This window comes from Mustela putorius, unplaced genomic scaffold (assembly GCF_011764305.1).
Source record: "Mustela putorius furo isolate JIRA1106 unplaced genomic scaffold, ASM1176430v1.1 tig00000585_pilon_pilon_pilon, whole genome shotgun sequence".
Classification (NCBI taxonomy): domain Eukaryota; kingdom Metazoa; phylum Chordata; class Mammalia; order Carnivora; family Mustelidae; genus Mustela; species Mustela putorius.
This window is the reverse complement of record NW_025421424.1, coordinates 9,815,994-9,828,088: the sequence shown is the minus strand read 5'-3', so window position 1 is coordinate 9,828,088 and position 12,095 is coordinate 9,815,994. Positions and strand designations below refer to the sequence as shown.

Sequence of the window (12,095 nt, the reverse complement as noted above, 5' to 3'; positions counted from 1 at the left end):
TTAGGGCTGAGATACAAAGGGGTCTTTCATTCTGTTTAGGTCTTTCAGCCATGACTATGAGCCCAGGAGAATGGACAGAGTTCTAGAGCAGAAGCTCTACCAGGAACAAAGGATATGCCTCCAGAAACAAAGGAAATTGAGTCTCCAAGGAAGCTAGAATGTGGGGGACCCCAGTTGAAGGCTAGGGAACAGCAGAGGAGCCTGCCAGCAGAGCCCTCTTCCTCAAATATCTGATCATCGGTCTCTCCTCCACAACAACCAATATGCGTCCCCTTGACAGAAGAATCAAGTCCGGACATTTCACAAGGTCCTGTCCATCTGACCGCAGCCCACCTTGGTTGCTTCCTCTCCTGCTATCCCCTCCAGGTACCTTGTGTCCACCTGCTGGCATTTCCTGCTGCTCTACAATTACACAAACTCTCTCCACCCTCTCTGCTTGTCCTTAGGCCAGTTTCTGCACGAGATCCCTTTTCTAACTCTCTCTACCCAGTGAGTTCCTACACATGCTTCAGGGTGAAATCTAACAGGGTTTCCTTTGTGATACCTTCCTCTTGCCTGCTGCTCTCAGGCACCTTTCCCTGTAACAGTCACTGTCACTTGTATTACTGTGAATTTGGTTGTATAGCAGACATTGCTAAGGACTTGTTATCACAAGACATGTCAGATCTGGGGACTTAAAGAGAAAAATGAACAATCTCTTCCTCTTGCTCATAATGAGTTGGGAAGAGAGACATGCCATGGGTACAATACAGTGTGATGTGTAGTGAAACGTCAGACGTAGAAGGTGCTGTGGGGGGAGGGAAGGAGGAGTAATGACCTCTGATAGTGGGTGGGAGGGTAGGCAGAGAACACACAGAAAGATTCAGGGATCAGGGAAGATTTTAGTTACACAAAGAGATTTCAATAAATACTTTATGAGTAAATTAATAATATTTCATCAGTGATAATGGCACAAGTAGTAAATGGAAAGAAAACTCAGAATGTGTTTTACAAGTAGAACCCAAATATAGTCTGGGTTCCATGTGACCACTTTCTGCATGAATTCATGTTTAAAAACCATGTTACAGCTGCCCAAAACAAAGAGAAATTCCAATCTTTATATCTCTTACAGAACATTAAAAAATCTCTGACTTGTAAGCATAGGCAACATTTCTCAAAATCTTCATCCTACGTTCCCCTCCAAGACGTTGCTGTGGAACATTTCCCCCAAGAAACTCCAAATTCCAAATCTCTATTTTCACCTCTCCCATCCATAGTTCTTCCCCGTTACCTTCCAACTTTTTAAAATTTAGTTTGCTCCTCGTTCCATTTACATTTTTTGACCCACTAGCATCATTGTCCTCTCTCTCTCTCTTTCTCTTTCTCTGTATGTTTTTCTGTCCACAGACCTTCAGTTTCTACCACATAATATACAAGAATCAGACAGGCAAGATATTTACTAGTGTGGTGGGGACAGAGTAACATATTGCAAGGTGGGGAACACTCCCATATTAATAAATCTTGTCCCTGTCCTACAATGATAGACAAGGCAGAACAGACCATAAGCTGTGGACAGCTTCTGTTGGGTGTTATTTTCTAGAATCCAGGAGCAGACAGAATTGATAGCTCTGGATTTACCAATACCGTATGTTGTTCCCATGGCTGCATTTAGTCCCTGCTGATGAATTTTAGGTCACTCACGATAACCCGAATTTGGTGTATCTTGGTGCTGAGAACTTTTTAGCAATTATATCTCTATCTCAAGATAGAGATATAATTATATCTCTATCTCAAGATATAATTATATCTCTATCTCAAGATAGAGATATAATTGAGGCCAACCACCACCAGAGCATGAATAGAGGTGATACCGAGGCAGGAAGGGTGGCTGAAGGGGAAGGGATGAGGATGCAGGTGAATTGGGGCTGAGCTGAGCTCCCTTCCCTTTGACAGAAAAGGCTGTGCTTCCCATGAGAGAAACACAACAGAAAGAGAAAGGAATGGCCAGAGTTCAGACATTATCCAACTCCATAAGATCAATTCCATTGTGTGTTGGTGCGGGGGAATGATGCAATGATGTAGGAAAATGTACACCTCTATTCACCACTATCACTCCCACACATCTAGATGGAGAATTCTTTGCATCTTTCTTCCCAGGTACATCCTTCTAATTACATTTCTTGCAAGAATTTTGGGTCCCAGAGCAGTACCCGTTTTTACCTTCTAAAAGGTGGCATTACTGCACTGCCGATGATTGTTCATAACCTACTGTGGATTGCAAGTTCAGGCCCTGGGCTTGCTTCAGACAGGAACATGCTCACAAGCAATGGGCTGATAGAAAATTCCTAGTGAGCCAGCGCCATGTCTTATTTGTCATTTCGTGCCTCTGTGCCATTCACAGAGCAGACTTTATCATATAGAAACACGATTAAAAAAAATACATTGATCTGGATCTGGTTTTAACAGTAACTGTGTGATTGCCCATCCACACCTCACTTTCTTCCACTGTAAAGTGAGATTGGGTTTCAAAACTCAAAAGCTTTCAGGCCAGGCAGATAAAGTCATATGTGAGCAGGCTGAGAGCACCCATAGTGAGTAGGGAGGAAAAGGGTCTATAAAAATACCCCATTTAATGAAAAAAAATTCATTAAAACTGTGATGCTGTCTCAAGAAGAACCACCATTTTGTCATCTGAGCTGGCCTCAGACCACCAGTCTGAAATATTCTCTAAGATTTCTCTTTCTTCTCTAACTTTCAAGAATGGAGAGAAGAATGTGTTAGAAGGGAGAGTTCTGGGAGGGCTGGTCACCTCCACCAGAAAGTAGGTGCTACTGTGTCCTTAATCTCTGCACTGTGGGTCCTCACTTAGGGAGCTCTGCCCTGTATTCTCACCATTGGTCAATTCACAGATTCCCCCAAAGAATTGTTGCTAACTTTCAGTTTAGAATAAACCTTTTTTTAATGTCCATTTAGCCACATCATTAGTTTTTATGTAGTGTTCAATGATTAATTAGTTGCATATAACACCCAGGGCTCATCACAATACGTGCCCTCCTTAATGCCCATCCCCCGGCCACCCCATCCTTTCTCCCTCACCTCTGAAACCATCAGTCTGTTTCCTCCAGTGCATAGCCTCGTAGTTTGTCTCCCTCTCTGATTTCTCTCCCTTCAATTTTCCCTCCCTTTCCCTATGATCCTCCATGATATTATATTCCACATATAAGTGAAACCATATGATAATTGTCTTTTTCTGGTTGATGTATTTCCCTTAGTATAATCCCCTCCAGATTCATCCACACTGATGCAAGGGGTGGGGATTCATCCTTTCTGATGGCTGAGGAATATTCCATTGTATATATGAGCCATATTGTCTTTATCCATTCATCTGTGGAAGGGCACCTCGGCTTCCTTCCACAGTTTGGCTATAGTGGACATTTGCTGTATGAATGTTGGGGTGCATGTGCCCCTTCTTTTTACTACATCTGTATCTTTGGGGTAAATACCCAGTAGTTCAACTGCTGGGTCATAGGGTAGCTCTATTTTTTAACGTCTTGAGGAACCTCCACACTGTTTTCCAGAGTGGCTGCACCAGCTTGCTTTCCCACCAACGGTGTACAAGGGTTCCCCTTTCTCCACATCCTCACCAACATTTGTTGTGTCTTGTTAATTTTTGCCATTCTATCTCACTGGTGTAAGGTGATATCTCATTGTGGTTTTGATTTGTAGTTCCCTGGTGGTTAGTGATGTTGAAGTTTTTTCAGGTGTCTGTTATCCCTTTGTATGTCTTCTTTGGAGAAGTGTCAGCTCATGTCTTCCGCCCATTTTTTGACTGGATTATTTAACACAAGCAGAATACAAAGAAGACATCTAGAAGGATCAGTAAGGATGTTTAGAGATTCTTTGTTTATTACTTGAGGGAGTATGATTCTAGTGCACAGAGGGATCAAACTAGTCTAATAAAATGCTGCTGTCAGCCCAGAGAAACAATAGAGCAATCCCAGAGTCTTGCTGGGAGGGAGGAAACTAGCCTCTTGCTAGTCTACTTAGAAAGGGCAAAACCCACCCTGTTGACAGCCAAGTCGAAGACAGTATAATATTCCCTAAGGAAGACATCTCCCAGAATCCACAGGGGCTGCCCAGTGGAGGAGGGCAGGTAAGTGACCTCAATCCCAAGGGTGCAGTAGCCATTGTTCTGCAGAGACAAAGGACATAAGGATATAACCAGGTGCATGGAGAGGTCTTTCCCCACAGGTACATCCCACCCTGTATTCCACAACACCTGTGGGGTCCCTGGCTTCTTGTTCACCCTCAGCCCTGCCACTGGTGGATCCCCATAGGTGCTCAGATGTGAGCTGGGACATGGAACAGCTGTTTGGACCCATCCAATCCCATTTCCCTGGAGCCTGGGGTGCATACGTACGTTGAGGACATAAGTAGAAGGAGGCAGAGGTAATGGGGTCCCACTGATGACGAAGGTGATGGTGGGCAAGCTCTGTATGGAGTTGCAGTTGACCACAAACTGAGAGAGAGGAAAAGCAGAGCTGTAGAGTGCCAGGGGCCTGGGGGCCCAGACAAAGGGCCCGAATCTCCCATTCCCTGTGAGACTCTCTTCCTGACCTTCCAGCAGAGGCTGGTTGAGAGCGTGGAAGGCAAAGCCTGATTCCCAGGGACAACACTAACCAGAAGCTTTTGCTTTCCTGGGCCTCCTTGGACACAGCTCAGCTCTGAGATTTTTGTTGTACTGATATGGCCATAAGGAGTCAGGCTCATTCCAGAACACAGATTTCTATTGCCAGGAAGTCCCATTTACAGAGAAGAAGCCTGGGCACATTCAGTGTGAAACATGCTCTCACACAATTCATATCCACAGTAGTGTGCACCTATCTATGTACTCAAATCACACACACACACACACACACACACACACACACCCTGAGGACCAAGATTTAGTCTGACTAAACTAGACTCTTGCATGCAGGAGGAGCAAACTACAGAAGCACATTTAAGGAGAACAGGTTTGGGTACAGTAGGCTGCTCAGAGTAAAAGCCAATGGAGTATTCCTAGGGAAGAAGGAAACCCAAGAGGACTGGAGAAGTACAATATGCCTGAGTCTGTTGTGTACAGTCAAATGACAGTGGCCACGCCAAGGTGAGATGTGTTCCTAGGGCCTGCAATGGAACAGCCACCCCTCCTGACAACCATTCAGCCCATTCTCACAGTTGGAGTTGATGTTATTCCCTCCCCTTATGCCTCCTTGAATTCAAGGTTCATGCCTAAAAGGCCATGATGTGTCCCCACCTGTTCTGTCCCACTAGGAGCTCAGTTCTCCACCAATCCCTTCTTCTGTCTCTCATGAACTCATTGCACTCAGGCTCCTGTGCTGAGGCTGCCTGGATGTGCAGAGGAGCCCTGGCTTCTGGTTACTCACAGCACCATTCTGATCTTGCTGGGCTCCTGTTGCCTTCACAAAGGATTCTAAGTACTGCTGGGGAACAGTCAGTGGGAAGGTTCCTGTATCCACGATCCCCTGGCAGCCCTGGGAGCACAAGCCGGTGGCCTGGTTACCGATGAGAAACCTGAGGGGAACACCAATACAGAGAGAGTCAGGCATTTCTTGGGGTAGCTGGGTGGCCCAGTCAGTTGAGTTTCTGACTCTTGCTTTTAGTTTGATTCATGATCTCATGGTTGTGAGACCAAGCCCTGCATTGGGCTCCATACTCAGCGTGGAGTCTGCTTGGGATTCTCTCCCCCTCTGACTCTCTCTCTCCCTGTTCTCTCTCTCCCTCTCTTTCTTTCTTTCAAATAAATAAATAAATCTTTAAAGAGAGAGAAGGAGAGAGTCAGACATATTTGCCATAAATAAGTGCCACATCCACCCTAATCTCCCAAAAAGCCAGGGCATACCTTGACACTGCAATCCATGTAATAATGTAATGAAAATTAACAATAATAGTAATTACTATTGGAGTAATATCCTCAGTCTTGGTCTGGTGACTACTCCAGCTCAGCTCTGGGGAGTAAGTACTATGTCTTATCCTCTTTAATCTGCCTACGTGAGGCCCAGCACATAGTGCCAAACAGCTAGAGCTGGTAGTCACATTGTAAATACACATTCGATACTTACCATGTAGGACACACTCTTACACTCTTACAAAAATTATGGTGATATAAAGAGGACTAAATTGTATTTGCTATTTTTAAACAGCCCATTCTAATAGACATGAGACAACACCATAAGCCAATAGCTGCCAATCTCCATAATGTAGTCCTATGTGATTCAGTCCCCGATCGCTCATCCAGCTTTTTCTGCAGCTCTACTCTTCCTCTTAAGTCCCTTTGTATTTTGGGTATAGTTGGTGAATCAACCTACTTGAACGTAATGGTAAACAAGACAAACACCACATACATAACAGAAACACATAAATGGTGTTTAATTGCATCTCTGGTGAGTGCCATGAAAGAAATGCAATAGGCCAGAGAGGAGAGGACTTGATCTACTCTGGTAGTGAGAGTGAGTCAGTCAGACAAGAGTTATTCTGAGAAGAGATGCTTAAGGGGTGAGTGCAATCGGTCCAAGTGAAAAGACGCCTCTATTGCAGGCACAAAAAACTACTTGTCAGACATTCAACTGCTTACCTCTCTCTCTACTCATGCATATTGGGCTTATTACCCTGTGTCTACCTGAAGATGGGGAGCTAGATATTGGGACACAAGCCAGTAATACTAGGGGACTGGAAGAGAGATTGGGCTCCTGAGAGGCCTTTGGAGAGGCCTCTCCTCCAAAGAGGAGGAGCTAGGAAGTAGGAGCTAATCTGGGCCCCAAAGGATGCACACAGGACATGAGGCACTTCAGGTGATATAGTTAAAAGAGAAGCAAGAAAGTCATGGCAAGGTGCAAGGACATGTTGAAGTCCTCACTATGCGTCAGGAAGTGGTAAGAAGGCCATACTGACAAATAGTGCCCAGCTATTGTATGGTCTTGAGTAAAGGTCAAAGAAATGCATCTTGAATTGGTAGTGATGGAGACTTCCTGAAGGCCTGGAGTATAGAAGTAACTGATTCATGGTCCTGAGCTCTGGGAGAAGATATGCTTGTGCTCAAATTTTGAAATTTGTGAAATGTGTGAAATTTGGATAAGTTACTGAACCTCTGAGCCTTGATTCCTTTATCTACACAATGAAATATACTACTGAGCACTTTATAGTGTTTAGCGGAATATATATATACAATAATACATATAAAATATTTAGCACAGCATCTGGCACATAGAAAACATCAAAGACAGCTGTTACTTTCACTGATGAAGAACTTGGTAAAGATTGTGCTACCTGGGATAATGAAGCTTCCAGGAACAAAGACATGGATTCACAGAATCCTAGGAATGACCAACCTGCTGACATGACAAGGTTCAGTGACCAAGTCAGAAAGTTCATTCAAGAGCTAGATGCCAGAGTATACTGAGCTCCAGGAACAATCAGCTTGAGGGTTTGCTGATTCTTTCAGAAGTGTGTGCCAATGCAAGAACAGGAAATAATGTCACATTGGAGGAACATCCTAGGGGTGTCCATGATCCATAGGAATTTTCCTCTAGTACTTACTCATCGATAGCAATCTGCCAGTACAATTCTCGGGTGACGGGAGTCCAGATGATCTCACCAGAATAAAATTGGGAGTTTGAACCTCCCAGGATGAGTTCCCCACCATACTCATAGGTTGGTTGGCTATGGAAGAAAGGAGAAGAGCATGAATTCCCACAGTACACATGATCAGACATCTCCTTCCTCCCCTCTCACCATCCTTCTCTTTTCAGACATAGAGGAACCAGAGGACAAGGGGTCTTGTGCTTTGATCTGCTCTTCAGACTCAACCAGAGGACCTGTTTCTTCCTCCCCCTCTCCCTTGCTCATGCTCTGTCTCTGTCTCTCTGTCTGTCTGTCTGCCTCAAATAAATAAATAAAATCTTTAAAAAAAATACTTCCAGTGCATTTAAAATAAAATTCTCTCCAAAATGAAATAATAAATTTTCAGAGATGGAGGAATTGCATTTAGCTAGTTAAACTCATTGTATCAGGAAATTTTAAGACCTTGGCCCTGTCTTATGTTGACTTGCTGAAAGCCCCCATAGCCTCATTTGCTGAGATCTACCCATGGCAGGGGTGCTCACCGAGAGAAGTAGAAGCTGAAGATGGGCTGGGTGAGCTGGCCCTGCTGCATCATGTTCTGAAGAACTGTTGGGCTATTGCCTGCAGCCAGGTCAGAGTAGGCCATTCCCAAGATACCATCAAAGTATGAATAGTAGAAGGGGTAGTTGGGCTCACTCTCACTCAAGCCAAAGAGCTGGTTGTTGATGACGATGTTCTGAACCTGGGACAAGCAGAAAGAAAAGATTAACAACTCAGGTGGACAAAGTTTTCCCAGACTTATGTGCCCAGGGAATTGAATCTAGACCCTTTTGTGGAGAGAGGAAGTTGGGTTATTTCATGCTTAGCTCAGTCATGCGTGGGTTCTGGAAGATGAAGGGATTCAGCATCATCCAACCGTACATGTCTTAGAAGAGTGTGGGAGTTGGGGAAGCAGAGGCCATTGTATTCTGGAGTTAGAGTTTCTACTTCCATGGACAGTGAAAGGACAGTGGCTGATTTTATTTTGAACAATCCATGTGCACAAATGACATAGAAGCTGTGGGTGCTTGATATAAAGAAAAGAAAATAGTGAAAGGAAGGTCTTTAATATCTACAGTAAAACCATGTGGAGAAGGAAGCAGATGTGCTCCATGTGGCTACGGAGGGCAGCATAAGACCAGGGAGCAAAGTCAGGGGAGGCACAATAAAAAGAGCTCCCTGCAGTCAGGACTGCTGGGGAAGCAATTCCTGTCTTGGGAGAAATGTTTAATTAAATCATCATCAGCATACTTTCCAAACATCAGTTTCCAGGAATTTGTACCTATTTAGTAATCGTGGGTCTCTCTGAGAGCATTAAGCTCCAAAGAAGGGGATCCAAAGAGCAGACCCACAGAAGGATTGAGAACAGCACTTACAGCCACAGTGTCATATCCCAGGAGCACAGTCAGGCTGCCAAAACCATAGGCCAGGGTATAGGTTTGCTCAGTGCTTCTGTAGGTAGAGGAACTGCTGGGGTTGAACTTGTTATGATTAGCTGCAGATAGACAGAAGGAAATATTAGCAGAATTCATGGCTCTCCAACATACTTGGAGGACACGTATCCTTGATGGCCTGAGATGATCAGACCAAGCCTGGGATTGGGCCTCAGTCTCAGATCCTTTGTGCTGAAGACAATCTGTAGCCCCAGAAAAGTCTGTCCCCTTAGGAAAAAGATGCTGCCCCTTCCCTCCATTTCCTGAGGGATGGCTCAACTCAAAGTGCCAGGAATTGGGGCCTACAGGAGAAAACTGAGGAAAGGGAACAATGTAGAAAAGAATGGAAGCCTCGGTCTATTTCTGCTGTCTCTCTCCAGAACTGTAGCACCGGCGAAAGTAGACCAAGGTCAAGATTTCTAGATGATCTGAATTTAAGGAGGATGAGATCATGGGTATGCACCAAGAACTCTGGAATTGGGTGATGAGATTGTGCCCAGTCCTGACTCTGCCCTGCTCTCTGCTCCTCTCCATGGATGAGTGATAATGGTGGTATACTCACAGCAGGCCCGACTCTGGCAGTAGGTAGAGGGCACCCACAGGTTGGAGGAGCCTGTGTCAAAGAGGATCAGGAAATTTTGTGGTGGTGTCCCAATGCTGATCTCTCCAAAGTAGTAGTTCTGCAAAGAAAAGTTTTTCACTCTCTTCAAGCAGCCAAGTTTTGTCCTAAGGATGGGGAAAAAGTTGACTCACTAGAAACCACATCTTGCCGAAATCATTTCCCTGGGGAGTTAAGTACCTTCTCCCTCAAAAAGTTCTTCTTCTCATCTGCAGCCAGTTTCCTCTCAATATTCCCCATTTTTGTCCCTAATTACAAGCCTGTGACTAGCTGAATCTGGCAAGACAATCTCATCTTCCAAAGCATTTTGACTTTTTATCAGGTGATATCTCTATGGATTTACCATTCTATGCTAGAACATGCAAAGTTGGAGAAGTAATCACTTTTTCTCCATTTCCAGTGTCCATCCCCTCTCCCCACTTCACACACACACACACACACACACACACTTCTTTCTCTTCCAGTGTTAAATATTTCTCCACCATTCTCCTCACTCTGGTCACACAGTAGCTAAGGCACCAGAAAGTCTAGAATGAGAGGTAGCATGGAAAGCAAGAAAAGAACTTCACTGAGACACGGTTTAAGTTCTAAGTGAATGCAGGCCAGTCATGTCACTTACCTGCCTCTTCTTACACCATCTATAGAAAGTGAAAGTCAAAATAGGAGATACCTAGGGTGGCTTCTAGAGCTGACACTCATGTGACATCACTAAGGGTGGTCCATAGGACACCAGTGTGTTGAGATGCCTTGAGCAGACACTGCAGCCTTGAAGAACACTCAAATACTTGCTCTAAGGTCTACCAGTGTATGTTTCCAAATGGGAAGATATATGGCATCTGGAGCCACTGGAGATTTGCCTGGCAGCTTTGCATGTGCTTTCCTTCTTTCCCCTGCAGCCCATCACTGGGACTTCCTTTGGCTCTCTCAACTGACTTCAATATGGTCACTGTGAATCTCATAATTGTATAAAGGGAGCTTTAGAGAGTGAGCCAGTAATGGGAAGAAAGAAGGAAGGAAAGGGAATACTGTAGTGTTAAGGGGTTCCATCTCATTATTTATCCAGACACATAGGAAGGTGAGACTTAGGTTTAGTAAGAAGTCCAAAATCAGAGCTAATGAGAAGTCTAAATAAATATCCAAGAATGGTTTGTGGCCAAGGGTTATGGACACCACCTCCCCTTCACTTACATCCAGGTAATTGGTGAAGGGCTCATAAGCCACAGCATCATTATTGTAAAGATACTTGGCACCTGGGTCGACCTTTGGGTGGTTCTTCAGGAATGTGTCTAGTACACCCCGCTCTTTCATCACCTGGCGGATGGACTTGCCTTTCTTCAGAATGATTCTGCAGAGATTAGGACAAACAAAAGGAGTGATCTTCACGTTCTCCATTAAAGCAATTCCTTCAGTGATCTGGTCTGGAGTTTTCAAATCTCCTTAGAACTCTGAAAATCCACTGCAACATATATTTGGGTTTTTCTACTTACATATTGTTTCCACAGAATAAATTTCTGTTTATCTATAGTCCCTCCTATAAACTTGGGACACGAATCCTGTTTCCCTCTTTCTTAGCCAACACAACACCAATCCACCCTCACACACACACACACACACACACACACACACACCCCACATTCATCTATACATACATACATACATACATATATACATCATACATACATACATACATACATACATACATACATTTTAAGTCATGGTTCCCTGGGTATTCAGTTAATGGTACCAAGACACAATATGATGGCCTTTCCAAAAGATCTGCAGCTGAATCCTCATACATACCTTTCCACACCCTCTGAGAGGTGTAGACAAATCAAGACCAAGACCAGGATCTTCATGATGCTGATTTTGGTGGCCCCCCCCACACAACAAGACACAGCAGCACACCCAATGAGTAGGACACACAGAGTGAGACTGGGTCTCTCTTTTATACTCTGATCTCCCTGCACTTTTCAGCTGTAGGCACGTGATCTTCTTAGCCTTGTACCAAACTGTGCCCCTACACATCTATGGATTCTGTTTGTTTTTCCTCCTGGCAAGAATTATGGCCGTTAATATACACTCTGTGGTCAATTTAAGAAGTGATTAGTGACTTTGCTGATGGAATCCAAAGATTAGGATGTGATAGCAAATGGGAAATACACTGGAGACAAAGGATCCTGGTGCCCACATCTACTGGAAAATGGGTGCTGGCTCCTTCTGCCAGAACAATGGAATAATTTGTTCTTCGGCTCCAAAGTCCATGTGCTTTTGGAGATTTGCAGAAGACTCTCCAGTTCTTCTCCTTTTCCTTCCTGTTCCTCTCATCAGACTCCTCTGTAGTCTTCTAATGTGATTCTCATGGTACATGACACTCCGATCTTCATTTTTAATTTCTTAGTTCA

The 12,095-nt window shown here is 44.3% G+C and overlaps 1 protein-coding gene across 1 annotated transcript; it reads right to left on the bottom strand.

Annotated features, from left to right (window-relative positions):
- Positions 1 to 3,872: 3,872 nt before the first annotated feature.
- On the bottom strand, positions 3,873 to 11,085 carry PGB1 (pepsinogen B1). Its single transcript, XM_045081986.1, has 8 exons — positions 10,882 to 11,085; positions 9,637 to 9,754; positions 9,018 to 9,136; positions 8,145 to 8,344; positions 7,579 to 7,701; positions 5,409 to 5,556; positions 4,400 to 4,498; positions 3,873 to 4,171 (listed from the first exon to the last, which is right to left on the bottom strand). The coding sequence occupies exons 1-8, from the start codon at positions 11,083 to 11,085 to the stop codon at positions 4,019 to 4,021; spliced, it is 1,164 nt and encodes a 387-aa protein (XP_044937921.1). The 3' UTR covers positions 3,873 to 4,018.
- Between the last annotated feature and the right edge of the window lie 1,010 nt (positions 11,086 to 12,095).